Raw genomic sequence first — 15,689 nt, 5'->3', positions numbered from 1 at the left:
TGTTGAGGATGGTTGGGAGAGGAGTCCCACCTGAACTGATTAAGAGGTTGTAAGAAACACTATCTTCATTCATACGAGGCCTTTTGGAGAAACCAAAAGCAAAGCTACGAGAGCTTATGCTCAAAGTCGATAATATCAAACCATTATTGAGGTCGTGATTTCTAACATGTCCGTGTACACCGTTCCGGATGTTGCAACATGGCGGACATAGCTAAGGAGTACCCAAGTTGGCAAGCACAAGATGATGAACTCACATTAATTACTTCCATGCAAAGGCCATGGACAGATGGGTTCATTTATTTCTTCTGCAACCCACCGCTTTGTTCATCCTATAAATACACCAATCCCTTAACTCATAACAAAAATAATTCATCCATGGCTGAGTTGAGGTTTTCATCAATGTTGTTGCCTGTTTTGGTGCTGCTACTTGTGGCGGCGGCCGCGGCGGCTTTCAGCCAGAATGGTAGTACGGACGGCGGCGGAGGGAGGCCGGCGATGGTGCCTGCCATGTTCATATTTGGAGACTCTTTGATTGATAATGGGAATAATAACAATCTTCCGACGTTTGCAAGAGCTAACTATTTCCCTTATGGTATTGATTTTGCTGATGGCCCAACTGGTCGTTTCTCCAATGGATACACTATTGTTGATGAAATAGGTATGTTTTTTTGTCTCTTTCTCTCGAACCCGTGTTAGGAAAATTCGATCAACCAAACCCAATTTGTACGATCTGGGTTGGGTTCAAATAAACGAAAAAACTTTATGGAATTGTTGTTTTATAAATTCGTGTTCAAAAATTTTGATTTCTTGAAAAATTCGATCAACCTAACCCAATTTGTACTATCTGGGTTGGGTTCAAATAAACGAAAAAAACGTTATGGAATTGTTGTTTTATAAATTCGTGTTCAAAAATTTCGATTTCTTGAAAAATTCGATCAACCTAACCCAATTTGTACGATCTGGGTTGGGTTCAAATAAACGAAAAAACGTTATGGAATTGTTGTTTTATAAATTCGTGTTCAAAAATTTCGATTTCTTGAAAAATTCGATCAACCTAACCCAATTTGTACGATCTGGGTTGGATTCAAATAAACGAAAAAACGTTATGGAATTGTTGTTTTATAAATTCGTGTTAAAAAATTTCGATTTCTTGAAAAATTCGATCAACCTAACCCAATTTGTACGGGTTGAGTTCAAATAAACGAAAAAACGTTATGGAATTGTTGTTTTATAAATTCGTGTTCAAAAATTTCGATTTCTTGAAAAATTCGATCAACCTAACCCAATTTGTACGATCTGGGTTGAGTTCAAATAAACGAAAAAACGTTATGGAATTGTTGTTTTATAAATTCGTGTTCAAAAATTTCGATTTCTTGAAAAATTCGATCAACCTAACCCAATTTGTACGATCTGGGTTGAGTTCAAATAAACGAAAAAACTTTATGGAACAGTTGTTTTATAAATTCGCTCAAATTCGTGTTCAAAAATTTCGATTATCGAAAAAATTTGATCAACCAACTCAATTCGTACATAAATGAAAATTTTATGGAAGGATGGTTTTATGAATTTCTCTCATTAAACCAACTCGAATTTACATTTTTTTAATTATGATACAATTATATATATATATATATATATATATATATATATTTTATATGTAATTTCATAATTATTTTATTATTTTTTTCCACCAAAGATAATTCTTTTTATGGTTTGGAAGTTAATTTTTCAAAATATATATTTTATTTGAATTATAAATCTTAATTAAATATTTAAAAGTAAATAAATAGATGTTTTACCAACCCAACTCAATTTCATTGGTGCGAGTTATTTGAATTGAAAAAATTAGCAATTCCAGTAATTGGGTTAAGTTGGTTCTGGTTACTCGGGTTGAAAAAATATCAACTTGAACAATTAAGTTTCGTAAAAAAATTGTCTAAACCCGATCGAACCTACCCACGAATATGTTATCAAACATTATTTTATATATATATATATATATATATATGTGTGTGTGTATCTATGGACTTGTTATAAACCTTGTTTTCAACTTTCTATTTGATTTTGGGAGTAAGCTTGAACTTTTCATTAGTTTCTTTACAGAATTGGTGTATTGATTAAAGATATATTTGGGTTGTATGAATAACTTGTGCAGCCAAGCTCCTAGGACTTCCCTTAATTCCTCCGAGCGCAGCTCCAACAACCGGACCGCTACGTGGACTAAATTATGCGTCGGCTGCTTCGGGAATCCTCGATATTACGGGAAGAAACTTTGTAAGCGATCACTCAAAATCTAAGTCAATTCAATCATAACTTAATTAGTTAAGACATATGCATAACGTCCTGATGCAGATCGGTCGCATACCTTTCAATCAACAAATAAGGAACTTCGAGAACACGTTGGATCAAATAACCGGCAACCTGGGCGCTGCCACGGTGGCTCCCGTGGTGGCTCGCTGCATATTCTTCGTTGGTATGGGCAGTAACGACTACCTTAACAACTATCTAATGCCTAATTATCCTACCAGATCTCAATACAATAGCCGACAGTTCGCCGATCTCTTGACCCAACAGTACACTCAGCAACTCAGTGTAAGATCCTCACTGCCTCTCTTATCTTATAAGGGTCTATTTTCTCTGACTTTTAGAACCTATGTATGTTATAGAGGCTTTACAACCTCGGAGCTCGGAAGTTCATAATCCCCGGCATCGGAACAATGGAGTGCATTCCCAACGTATTAGCTCGAAGCTCCGATGGAAGATGCTCGGAAGAAGTAAGCCAGCTCGTTCGAGATTTCAACGCGAACGTTAGAGTAATGATCGGAAACTTGAATGCCAATCTTCCCGGTTCGAGGTTCACTTACGTTAATATTGCTCGTATGAACGGCGATATCCTTGCAAATCCTAGAGCTTATGGTACTGTGGTTTGAGACAAGTTTGGTTATGTTTATACTATGATTAAGGTTTTTAAAACAAGGATGTTTGATTGTACAACGTAGGATTCACAGTGGCGGATCGAGGGTGCTGTGGGATTGGGAGGAACAGGGGACAGATAACATGTCTTCCATACCAAATGCCTTGTCTGAATCGAGACCAGTATGTGTTTTGGGATGCGTTTCATCCAACTGAGAGAGTGAATATCATCATGGCAAGAAGGGCTTTCAATGGCGACATGTCCGTTGCTTACCCTTTTAACATACAACAGCTTGCCAATCTTGATATCTAAGAACTTGTGAGCATATACATGCTTGTGTGTTGGATGCAATATGTCTACTTTTTTTGGGTTTTGTAGAAAGACGATGTATATATAACGTTGAGGAAGTTTAAGAATAAAGGAACGGTTGGAGTTCACGTTGGCTAATTAAGGATCGTGAGTATATAAGTAAGAGAAGTTGGCTAATTAAGGATCGTGAGTATATAAGTAAGAGAAATTATCTTCATTGGAACGAGGTATTTTGGGGAAATCAAAACTAAAGTCATGGAAGTTTATGCTCAAAGTGGATAATTGTGGATGTTTGTTGTTCCTATTAGTGGTATCAGAGTCATGTTGTGCAGCAACCTAAGCCCACCGCTAGCAGATATTATCTGTTTTGTTACATATCGTCGTTAGTCTCATAGTTTTAAAATGGGTTTGCTAGGGAGAGGTTTCTACATTCATATAAGGGTTATGTTACAAGGGTGTGGAAAACTCTCCCTAGCGCAAACTTTGAGAAAAGTCAAGAAGAGAAAGTCCAAAGAGAACAATATTTGCTAGCAGTAAACTTGGGTGGTTAAAAATTGTATCAGAGCCAGACACCGAGCGATGTGTCAGCATGGAGACTGAACTCCAAAAGGGGGTGGACACGAGATGGTGTACTAGCAAGGAAACTGGGCCCCAAAGAGGGTGGATTGGGGGGTCCCACATTGATTGGAGAGGGAACAAGTATCAACGAGGACGCTGGACCCCGAAGGGAAGTGGATTATGAGATCCCACATCAGTTGGGGAGAAAAACGAAACATTCTTTATAAGACGGTGAAAACCTCTCCTAAACAGACACGTATTAAAAACTTTAAGGAAAAGGTAAATCACAAAGAGGACAATATCTGCCAGCAAGAAAACTGGCTCCAAAAGAGGTAGATTGGGGGGTACCACATCGATTGTAGAAAGGAACGAGTGTCAGTCAGCAAGGCATGGGATACCCAGAGATCTGAACAGGAATCATACTAAACTCAGCTGAACCTGTTGAACAAATGGGGCTACTGGCATGGGGATACCCAGAGATCTGAACAGGAATAGATTCTCATTGTAGCAACAGTTTTCTTTGAGTGTAAATTTTCTACAAACCCAACAAATGTAATTAAACTTGAAGTTGAACAAAAATTATGCATAATGCTTCCCAAATACATCAAAGTCCCCAGTCATTTCCCTTTCTTCTCCACTTAACGAACACGGCGATCTTTCTCTTCCTGTCCGAGTCCAAGTGATTTCTGAGCGTTTGCAATACCTTCAGGGTCTGGTATGGGGGATCAGATGTGTTAACGAACAAAACATCGAATAATGGCAACAATTGATTTCATTACATTGTCAATGGTAATACAAAATGTAATATAGAATCAATCCAAGGGAAAGTTTTGGAACGGATTACCTTGATGATCAAGATCAAGAGTAAAGAAAACTCGTTTCTAAACTCATGATTCGAACTACTCCACAAGAGGATTGACCAAATACCACTTGAATGACTCTAGCATGCAAGTTCTAAACACGAGAATTTGCAAAGTTTGCAAAGTAAAAGCTTAGCTCTCAACAAAGCTAAAATAAAAACTCTATTCTTTTCAATTCCAATTCCAAAATGTGATAATTTGCCCAACATCTTCCTTCAAGTTCCTTCAAGTTTATTTTGTATGATTGATACCTTGGTTCATATCAGCACGTATCTCATGATAAACAAAGTATTGGTCCTATTAGAAGTATGAATTATGGTCCATTGCGGGCGTAAAAAAGTCCTATACGTACGCTTGTTTAATTTCGTGCTCGAGTGGAGTGCAAATCCGAACTTGCAAAAGAAAAAAGAAATGAGGAAATACATACCAAAGAACTGTGTGAAAATGCGAGTGAAGAAGTGCAAGTTCCTGGAAGCATTGTACGCCATGGCTGGTGGAAGAGGTTTGACAATGGTGTCAATGCTAAATACTCGTTGAAGAAACTGCACCACATAAAATTTTAAGAACTTGCAATCAGTTTAAAACAATTTCATACTTTAACATGAAACTATTTCTAAGGTTAATTACTTCCCAATTAATAAGGAAAGCACTAAGCACTATAAGTACGGTCAATAAATTCTATAAGGAATGCTTCATTCTCCTCTCCAACCGATGTGGGATCTCACAATCCACACCCCTTAGGAGCCCAGTATCCTCGCTGATACACCGCTCAATGTTTGGCTCTGATACCATTTGTAACAGCCCAAGCCCACCGTTAACGGATATTGTCCTCTTTGGGTTTTCCCTTCCGAGCTACCCCTCAAGGTTTTAAAACGCGTCTGCTAGAGAGACCCTTATAAGCAATGTTTCGTTCTCCTCTCCAACCGATGTGGGATCTCACAATCCACCCTCTTTGGGGACCCAGTGTCCTCGCTGGTACACCGCTCAGTGTCTGCCTTTGATACCATTTATAACAGCTCAAGCCCACCGCTAACAGATATTGTCCTCTTTGGGTTTTCCCTTCCGGGTTTCCTCTCAAGGTTTTAAAACGTGTCTGCTATGAAGAGGTTTCATTCCCCTCTCCAACCGATGTTTTAAAACATCTTTATAAACAATGTTTCATTCCCCTCTCCAACCGATGTTGGATCTCACGTCTCCTCTCTTCCAAATACTCCAAACCATCGTATTATCATATCATGCTGTCAGCCCCACTAGATATGAATGCACTCTCATTTGATTGGTCCAAGCCACCAACATCTCTATTTTCTTCGAGCCAACTTCTCTTCTACATCCACATCTCTATTCCCATTTAGAGTCATCTTTCGACTAATCACCCAAACGCCCTCCCACACATGGTAGAGAATCAATCCGCTAAGGTGTTTCTTTTTTCTTTTATAGCGGTTTGTTGTGAAAATTTTCCTTCGACACTCCAGTTTGTTAGGAATCACGACTTTCCACAATGATATGATATTGTCCACTTTGAGCAAAAGCTCTCATAGCTTTGCTTTGGGCTTCCCCAAAAGACCTCATACCAATGGAGATAGATTCCTCACTTATAAACCCATGATTATTCCCTAAATTAGCCAACGTGGGACTTACTCCCAATAATCCTCAACAATCCTCCTCTTGAACAAAGTACACTATAAGCCTCTCCTGAGGCTTATGGAGCTCTCAAATAGTCTCCCCTTAATCGAGGCTCGACTCCTTTCTCTGGAGCCCTCGAACAAAGTACACCCTTTGTTCGACACTTTAGTCACTTTTGACTACACCTTCGAGACTCACAATTCTTTGTTCGATATTTGAGGATTCTATTGACATGACTAAGTTTAGAGTATGGCTCTGATACCGGTTGTTGGTAACAGCAGAGAAATTTGGTAGAATTCTTTGGGAGAAGAGAACTTTGTATAACTACGAAGGAATGCTTAATTGATTTTCTATAACTTCTACAAATGCCAACATACATATATATAGGTGATTTGGGACATTCCCCATTACCATTCATTATCCAAAAGTCATGTATCTACTAGTGAACCTTCAACACATGTATTTATTCATACATGTATCTACCGGTGACCTCAAGATGTAGTTCAAGAAGATAGAAGTTGAAGTCCTAAACTGAATTCTTTATGCAGAATTCAGTTTAAGGGAGGGATAGTTCTACAAAGTTCTCATCTCCCAAAGAATTCTATTCTATTTAAATGTCTCTGCTGTCGACACAGTTATGATAATCAAGAGGCTTAAAACGCTTATCAGCATGAATTTGGAAGTCAGTAATCAAAGAACAGATTATTTCTAGATAATCCTACAATCTAACAAGTGAACCTATGATCGAAGGAAAGCTATGTTTCCAAAATAAAACTATGCAGATGAAAAGGAAAAACGAATTCGACATATGCAACAGCTACGAACAGATAAGAACCGATGAATTACGCGACTAAAAACGCACAATTCTCAGCAACAAACACGTTCTACGAAAAGTGAATTAAACCTGGTAATTTCGCTGGAAACTGTAGCGAAGCTCAGGGTCAATCTCAAGGGAATCATCTTCGTCTATGGAGCTCTTGGATTTGAGGCTCTTCTTGCGAGGAACGTGCATTACCGGAGTCTCGCCGGGATTCTTAGTCACCTTGAGCTTTGCTCCGGCGAACTCATCCACTTCCTCCTCCCCTCGCCATGGAGCCGAAGATGCCAATTGCTTCTTCTTCGCCATTTTCGCCCAACCCAAAATTCTAACCACAGCCGTAAAATGAAGTAGTTCAAGGAACTTGTAAACGATGTGATACGGACCCTGTTTGGAAACTTAAATAGGACACTTCTTATCCGGATAGTTCTATTCCTACCCCGGTTTTGGTGGTTTAAGGAGTGTTTGGATACAGCTTTATATCCCAAGCCCTTTAAAAATTACCGAAATTTCCCTCCTCTCCCTCCGGCGAGGTTCAATCGGTAATAGAGAAATGAGAGGACTGTCGCCGTCTGGAATCAGAAGATCGCTCTCAGCGCTGAGGAGTACGAGACGGCGAGATTTTCAGCATTCAATTCTGTGTTGTTCTTTCTGTACTGGCGATGATAATTACGACGGTAGGATCGGCGATGGAACGCAGACCTCGAAGGTTAAGGTTTTTGATCGTGATCTTAAGCGTAAACAGGTAAGCCTAATTGAGCAGCATTTTCTTTTCGTTCTTTGTTCTATGTAAGTTCATCAGAACAGGTTTGTAGAGGAGTATTTGGAGATATTTGGAGAAAGTATGGTGAAATTGTGAAGATAATTTGTAATGTTCATCTGTTCAAAGGGAAATTCTGGGAGTATGATTGTTTTTCGCGATGGGGATTGACAATTCACTGTTTCATATGTTTGTATTCTGCTTTCGTTCTGATTATTGTGTGTGCAAAGAACTTTTAACAAGTTTGATTAAATGGGCAAGTGGATATCTACTGCATAGAACTTTTTATGTGAGATCCCAGATCGGTTGGAGAGGGGGATGAAGCATTGTTTGTAACAGTGTGGAAACCTCTCCCTAGTAGACCGCGTTTTAAAACCTTGAGGGGAAGTCCAAAAGGGAAAGCCCAAAGAAGACAATATATGGTGGGTTTGGACTGTTACAAATGGTATTAGAGCCAGTCACCGGGTGGCGTACCGGCGAGGATGCTAGCCCCCAAGGAGGTGGATTGTGAGATCCCACATCGGTTGGAGAGGGGAACGAAACATTCCTTGTAAGGGTGTGGAAACCTTTCCCTAGTAGACACGTTTTAAAAACCTTGAGGGGAAACCTGAAAGGGAAAGCCCAAAGAGGACAATATTTGCTAGCGGTGGGCTTGGGCTGTTACAAATGGTATCAGAGCCAGTCATTGGGCGGCGTGCCAGCGAGGATGTTGGCTCCCAAGGGGGTGGATTGTGAGATCCCACATCGGTTGGAGAGGGTAACAAAGCATTCCTTGTAAGGGTGTGGAAACCTCTCCCTAGTAGACGCGTTCTAAAAACCTTGAGGGGAAGCCCGAAAGGGAAAGCTCAAGGAGGACAACATCAGCTAGCAGTGGGATTAGGCTGTTACAAACGGTATCAGAGCCAGTCACCGGGCAGCATGCCAGTAAGGACGTTGGGCCCCCAAGAGGGTAGATTGTGAGATCCCACATCGGTTGGAGAGGGGAACGAACCATTCCTTGTAAGGGTGTGGAAACGTCTCCTTAATAGACGTGTTTTAGAAACCTTGAGGGGAAGCCCGAAAGAGAAAGCCCAAAGAAGACAATATCTGCACATTTTAGCTCCTCCTCGATAAGCTTTCTGATTGCAGTGCCTTCAAATTTTTGGAGGGTTAAAATTGTTGTTTCTTGGTGACAGCGGGACCGAGCTGCTTGGTTGATGCGCCCGAAGGATTCTCTTACTGATACGGTTGCAGAAAACTTATTGGATCGTTTGGAGGTATTAGATTGCGATATTGTGAAGTTATGTTCATTTTAGCTTGTGAATCCCATTCATTGATCTCTCAGTTATTGATTTTCTAAGGAAATGTTGCACCTTTTGATGAAATCATATCCTAAGTACCTTGACTTACATGTTTCACATTGTGCCTTTTGAAGGATTGCAAGAGGACATTCCCTACAGCATTATGTTTGGGGGGTTCATTGAAGGCTATCAGGCGATCGTTTCGTGGCCGTGGTAATAAACCTATTTCCATTTTCTTCAATTATTAGGAAAAAGAAAGATGTGACTTCGAGAGAACGAGAAGTTAAGGGGTCGTCCCTCATAAATCAAGCGCATCAAATGAGTTCAAACGATCGCGTTTAGAAGTATGAATATAATATTTTAGGAATGTTAAGGTAATCAAGAATCATTATCCTAAGCATTCAATGATCTAATAAAGTTGTTTTGAAATGTGACTAATTGAGAATGTAAAAGTATAGCTCCCATGACACGGCGAGTTGAAACTTTTTGTCTACACTTTCTCGAGTTTATGAAATTCTTATCCATTGTGTTCTGTGTCCGTTTCGTTTGGTTCCACTGAATGTTATGGGTTCACTACTTCATTTATAGTTGTCACAGTGATATGTCTGGCCTAGGATAATTCGGTATAACTGGGAGCATGTACAATTATAGGAGGGATGTTCAGTACCGATTCTTATAGTACTGCTCAGGGAGTCGATAAGTTAATTTCTGTCGATGTGTATTTGCCAGGTTGTCCACCTAAACCCGAGGGTGTTATAGATGCAATAACAAAACTTCGTAAGAAAATATCTCGAGAAATCTATGAATCGGTGTTTTTCTACCAACCACAAATTTCATGTTGGCCCATAGTGATATGTTTGACCTTTGTGCTTTGTCCTTGTCATCTTGTCATTATATTATAGATTGCTTCAGTTTAAGCAAATAAATGAATTTGTAATTTTTTTTTTTTTTTTTTTTTTTTTTTTTTTTTATGTGCGCGCTCGGCTGTGTGTTGTATTAAATTGTAAAATAAATTTTTATCCATTTGGCAGGTTCAGTTGAAAAGCTGATCATGATGGATGCATCACATGACATGATAATGTCATGCAAAGATGATACAGGTGCACACGATCAGGACGTTGAAACGTCTTTTATTATCGGTGACGAAGAGTTTCTACCGATACAAGAAAGGTGTTCTTATAGCTTGTATCTATTTCAGTACTGTGCAGTCATTGGTTGAATGAAACTCATGCTTTATCATTTCTTCCATTTACTTCTGGTGTGAAGTTCAGTAGATCTAATTGTAAGTTGCTTGGGTCTTCACTGGACAAATGATCTTCCTGGAGCCATGATTCAGGTTTGTTGATTTTACTTTTACAGTTTCTTTTGTTTTTGAAGTGTCATGTAATAATTGAAACTTATGGTGAGTGTTTCAACCTTTGTAGAAGATTTTACTGTTTTTACCTGCTTTCATCCTAGATAGGCATTTACCATTTTACGTTGGGTCAAATGGGGTGTATGACCTATGGAATGATATCTTGTTCTGTCATTGTATTGCAAACTTGGGGGAGGATGTCATGGTCAAGTTTGTCCAAAGCGTGCTGGCTATGGCCGTATGATAGATCTCACGGTCTTGCTTATCCAGGACGTGTTGTCCATGGTCGCATGCCCGTCCCAAACCCCTTTTACATGCTTTCATCCTAGATAATCCTTTACCATTTCACGTTGGGTCAATACGGGGTGTATGACCTATGGAATGGTATCTTGTTCTATCATTATATTGCAAACTTGGGGGAGGATGTCACGGTCATGCTTGTTCAAAGCGTGTTGCCTATGGTTGCATGACAGATGTCCCGGTCTTGCTTATCCAGGACGTGTTGTCCATGGTCGCATGCTCGTCTCAAACTCCTTTTACATGCTTTCATCCTAGATAGGCCTTTACCATTTTACGTTGGGTCAATACGGGGGTGTATGACCTATGGAATAGTATCTTGTTCTGTCATTATATTGTAAACTTGGGGGAGGATGTCACGGTCATGCTTGTCTAAGGCGTGTTGCCTATGGCTACATGACATATGTCCCACTCTTGCTTATCTAGGACGTGTTGTCCATGGTCGCATGCCCGTCTCAAACCCCTTTTACATGCTTTCATCCTGGATAGGCCTTTACCATTTCACGTTGGGTCAATATAGGGGTGTATGACGTATGGAATGATATCTTGTTTTGTCATTATATTACAAACTTGGGGTAGGGTGTCACGGTCATGCTTGTTCAAGGCGTGTTGCCTATGGCCACATGACAGATGTCCCAGTCTTGCTTATCCAGGACGTGTTATCCATGGTTGCATGCCCGTCTCAAACCCCTTTTACATGCTTTCATCCTAGATAGGCCTTTATCATTTCACGTTGGGTCAATATGAGGGTGTCTGACCTATGGAATGGTATCTTGTTCTATCATATGTCTGGGAGCTAGGATTTTTAATGGCCTTTTCTGGATTTTTTTCTTGACAGAGTAGATTGGCACTGAAGCCAGATGGGCTATTTTTAGCAGCTATCTTTGGAGGAGAAACCTTAAGGTTTGTCGTGTTTCTTCTGGTTTGAATTTTTAGTTCATTGCTTAAAATCCCTGCACATACTTGCAACCAGGGAACTGAGAATTGCATGTACTCTTGCACACATGGAGCGTGAAGGAGGCATCAGTCCACGAGTATCACCATTGGCACAAGTATGTTTACTGCAAACTTTCCTTCTTTTTACTGTTGTAAAAAACTCAAAACACCCTTCTTTTCTCAAATAATCCTATCAGGAGTATTTCTTGCCTATAATTTTTACCATTGTTGAACCTTTCTTCGTATAATTTTCACTCGGTTACTTCTGTTGCTCTGAATTGAATCCAGAGTCATCTATTTCTATATCTAATTATGGTGGATAGATTCTGAAAGAGAAACAGTCGATTCCGACGTGCATATTGTATTTGACTGAACGAAGCACGTGTCGGTTTACTTATTTAGGTGAGAGATGCAGGCAACCTTTTGACAAGAGCTGGTTTTACCTTGCCTGGTGTTGACGTTGATGAGTATGTCGTTCGCTATCCAAGTGGTGAGCATGCTTATCTCACTATATATTGTTTAGATTTTTTGGAGTGATTCAATCAGGGTCCTCGCTCCCTTTATACGCCTTGCAGCTTTATCTAAGTGGGTTTGGGCTAGGTCGTTGCACTCTTGCCCCACCTCTTGGAAAAGTAGGCTAATGGGCAAGACCCCTCCAACCGCAATGGTGTGGGGCGTCAGAGGCTGTTGCCTCATGACCTCTCAGGGGCTGAAATTCGACACCGAGCTTTTTGGTTCTTCAGTTATAGCAGTGTCTTGTGTAGCTATAGGAAGTGATCTATTAAGCCTTCAGTTGTCCCATTCTAATTTTTGCTCGTGAAAGTGAGTTAACGAAAATTAGACGATGGTGTACTTATCTTATGTTTAATGTGTTCTTTTTTTTTTGGTTCGTTTGCCTTATATTAAGCACTGGAGTTGGTGGAACACTTGCGTGCAATGGGCGAAACAAATGCTCTTCTACAAAGGAATCCTGTAAGTCTATAAGAAAAGGAGTATCATATTGACTTTATGTTTTCACTTTTTGATATCATCTTGTATTCATCAACTAAGAATCATCGAGCCTACATAAGCATAACTTAGCGGTAATTGGCATACTCGTTCCGTTGAAGTTTATGTTTTTGATCTTTATATCATTGATGTTTAAACAATGGAGCTCAGATCCTGAAGAGAGAAACAGCCCTTGCAACAGCAGCTATTTACGATTCCATGTTTGCTGCAGAAGATGGAACCATTCCTGCAACTTTCCAGGTCAGCTTAGTAGAGTGCACCTTTTTAAATGATTTGAGTTTGTGACATGTTCAATATTGAAAGAGACCGTTGTCTCTTGTTCATTGACTATGTGTAACGGTCCAGGCCCATCGCGAGTAGATATTGTCCTCTTTAGGCTATCCCTTTTGGACTTCCCCTCAAAGTTTTTAAAACGTGTCTGCTAGGTAGAGGTTTCCACACCCTTATAAAGAAAGCTTTGTTCTCCTCCCCAACCGATGTGGGATCTCACAATCCACCCCCTTGAGAGCCCAGCATTCTCGCTGGCACTCGTTCTGTGATGTCCTACATTAGTTGGGGAGGAGAACAAAATCACCCTTTATAAGGGCGTGGAAACCTTCCCCTAGCAGACGCGTTTTAAAGCCTTGAGGGGAAGCCCGAAAGGGAAAGCCCAAAGAGGACAATATTTGCTAACGGTGGGCCTGGGTCGTTACAAATGGTATCAGAGCCAGACACCGGATGATGTGTCAGCCTTCTCGCTGTTTCCCGAAGGGAGGTAGACATGAGGCGGTGTGCAGTAAGGACACTGGACCCCAAAGGGGGGTGGATTTGGAGGCGGTCTCACATCGATTGGAGAAAGGAACGAGTGCCAGCGAGGACGCTGGGCCCCGAAGGGAGGTGGATTGTGATGTCCCACATTGGTTGGGGAGGAGAACAAATCACCCTTTATAAGGGTGTGGAAATCTTCCCCTAGCAGACGCGTTTTAAAGCTTTGAGGGGAAGTCCAAAGAGGACAACATCTGCTAGCGGTGGGCCTGGGTCGTTACACGTTTCCTTCTCCAATCGATGTGGGGACCCCACAGTCCACCTCCCTTCGGGGCCAGCGTTCTTGCTGACACACTACCTCATGTCTACCCTTTTGGGGCTCAGCCTCCTTGTTGGCACACCGTCCGGTGTCTAGCTCTGATAGTTAGCCCAAAGAGGACAATATCTGCTAGTGGTGGGGTTGAACCATTACACTATATGCTTTATCTAGGTTGTCAGCATGTTAGTTCTGTTCGACGTTAAGCCTAAACCGTTGCCCAACTGACCTACTAGTAGAAACCCAACCTTCTAAATTTGAAGCTGATTGCTAATCCAAAAATTGAACCGAACCGAAACTGACGAAGATCATATCAAACGTGAGCCGACTCTTTTTTGTTTTTGTATTCTATGAACACGAAGTGACTAGGAATAACTGGAACTCGAATCGACTCGATTAGTTCTATCGATTTTTTCCAAGTTTGACTTGCACCCTTTGGTTTTACCCACCTATCTAATGTAGGGTTGATTTGTTGAATCATGATTGAAAAATTCTTGTGCCTGCAATTACAGGTGATCTACATGACAGGATGGAAGGAACATTCTTCTCAACAGAAGGCCAAAAGAAGGGGATCTGCAACCATCTCCTTCAGTGACATCAAAAAACAATTTGGAAACGACCATTGATGTTTGTCTCTCTATTTTGGCGGAGTACAATAAAACACGGAGCGGAGTCTAGAGATTTGAACCTCCGATCTAAAGAAAATTAGTCTCTACGGCTGAATTATATTTATATTGATAGTTTTGATGGACAAAAAAAAAAATTGGATTTGGTTGAATTTTTGGAAAATGGAAGATTCAATTCTATTCATGGGTTGGAATTTTTTTTTATTGGGTCAACCCAGCTAACCAAAAATACTCGACTAACTAAAAACATGGCTCACGACCCAGTCTAATTTAAAAATAAAGAGTTTGGTTGAGTTGTGAATTCAATTCGGTTCATTAAGTCACCAACTTATTTTCACTTTAGGCTCTTGTGGCTTGATCACTTGTTCTGTAGGTCCTTTCGATCTTGGGGGAATATGGAGGTCTTTGGAAAACGAAAGTAGGAAGGTTACCGTTTTATGGGTAAATTGAGGGCTCTTAAACGTTGTGTTACAAACTCGGAATTGAAAGGTTTTTGGGATGTTAAGATTAAGAAACAAGAGCGTTTTGGAGAGAATTGGCTCAAAGAGAGGGTTGTTGGGTTGGGTCAAGAGGAACATCTCAAGTTGGTTGGGATCTACATTCTTCTCCAAGATCTCACAACTGGAGAACTTTAATTCCACCGGTTGAAACTTTTTTATAAGAGCTGGGAAACCTCTTTCTAACCGCGTTTTAAAACTTTGAGAGAAAGCATTTGAAGGGAAAACCTAAATAAACCAATATCTGATACGATTTTCATTGTCACTTACCAATCAAGAAATGATACCGGACTCTGTCCATTTTTTACACCGTCAATTGCTAACAAGGTGTATATGTTATAGAAGAACAATCGAAAAGGGTCCATGAAGCTAATGTAGTACACGTCGAAGATTCTTGCTTCCAACATGTAGTTCAACAACACTTTATTTCTAGTCGATAAACTCCCGATCCTCTAACATTGATTGAATCATTCATCGTCATATGATAGTTTTTTAAACTTCACAAAATAAGATGTTTTAATCATGTCAGGACAAGATTGTACCATACATGATTGAGTTTAGGGAAGTTTTATTATATTTTTCAATTTTAGAGTATTACTTTTACAATTTTATGTTACAATTAGTTATTGGTCATTACGGTATTGATGGTTATGAGAGTTAAGACAACTTGTTTGGCTTTACTGAGAGGCCTAGATTGTCTGTCCTTGTACGATCTCTCGACCTATCGGGATGCTCGGACTTAAACCAACTCCCCTTTTCCCAACCGGTCATTTTGTGGAAGTGTATTATA

The 15,689-nt window shown here is 40.2% G+C and overlaps 3 protein-coding genes across 4 annotated transcripts; 2 read left to right on the top strand and 1 right to left on the bottom strand.

The window, feature by feature from the left end:
• Positions 1 to 375: 375 nt before the first annotated feature.
• LOC111796925 (GDSL-like Lipase/Acylhydrolase superfamily protein) lies at positions 376 to 4,050 on the top strand. 2 transcript variants are annotated; one of them, XM_023679736.2, is made up of 5 exons: positions 376 to 658; positions 2,156 to 2,274; positions 2,353 to 2,592; positions 2,667 to 2,916; positions 3,000 to 3,627. In XM_023679736.2, exons 1-5 carry the CDS (start codon positions 376 to 378, stop codon positions 3,224 to 3,226), a joined length of 1,119 nt encoding a protein of 372 aa, XP_023535504.1. In that variant the 3' UTR covers positions 3,227 to 3,627. The 2 variants fall into 2 exon arrangements, with proteins under 2 accessions (XP_023535504.1, XP_023535505.1); XM_023679737.2 differs by having other exon boundaries at positions 379 to 658; positions 3,009 to 4,050.
• Positions 4,051 to 4,263: 213 nt separating this feature from the next.
• On the bottom strand, positions 4,264 to 7,434 carry LOC111796938 (zinc finger/BTB domain protein). Its single transcript, XM_023679757.2, has 3 exons — positions 7,169 to 7,434; positions 5,069 to 5,183; positions 4,264 to 4,493 (listed from the first exon to the last, which is right to left on the bottom strand). The coding sequence occupies exons 1-3, from the start codon at positions 7,388 to 7,390 to the stop codon at positions 4,420 to 4,422; spliced, it is 411 nt and encodes a 136-aa protein (XP_023535525.1). The 5' UTR covers positions 7,391 to 7,434; the 3' UTR covers positions 4,264 to 4,419.
• A 130-nt stretch (positions 7,435 to 7,564) lies between these two features.
• LOC111796799 (S-adenosyl-L-methionine-dependent methyltransferases superfamily protein) lies at positions 7,565 to 14,708 on the top strand. The gene is made up of 11 exons (XM_087124747.1): positions 7,565 to 7,826; positions 9,017 to 9,097; positions 9,256 to 9,334; positions 10,153 to 10,291; positions 10,388 to 10,457; positions 11,611 to 11,675; positions 11,746 to 11,824; positions 12,111 to 12,198; positions 12,616 to 12,680; positions 12,867 to 12,956; positions 14,289 to 14,708. Exons 1-11 carry the CDS (start codon positions 7,635 to 7,637, stop codon positions 14,400 to 14,402), a joined length of 1,062 nt encoding a protein of 353 aa, XP_086980873.1. The 5' UTR covers positions 7,565 to 7,634; the 3' UTR covers positions 14,403 to 14,708.
• The last annotated feature ends 981 nt before the right edge of the window (positions 14,709 to 15,689 follow it).

This window comes from Cucurbita pepo, chromosome 6 (genome assembly GCF_057944985.1).
Source record: "Cucurbita pepo subsp. pepo isolate OVF chromosome 6, ASM5794498v1, whole genome shotgun sequence".
Taxonomy (NCBI): Eukaryota; Viridiplantae; Streptophyta; class Magnoliopsida; order Cucurbitales; family Cucurbitaceae; genus Cucurbita; species Cucurbita pepo.
This window is presented reverse-complemented; position numbering and strand designations above follow the sequence as displayed.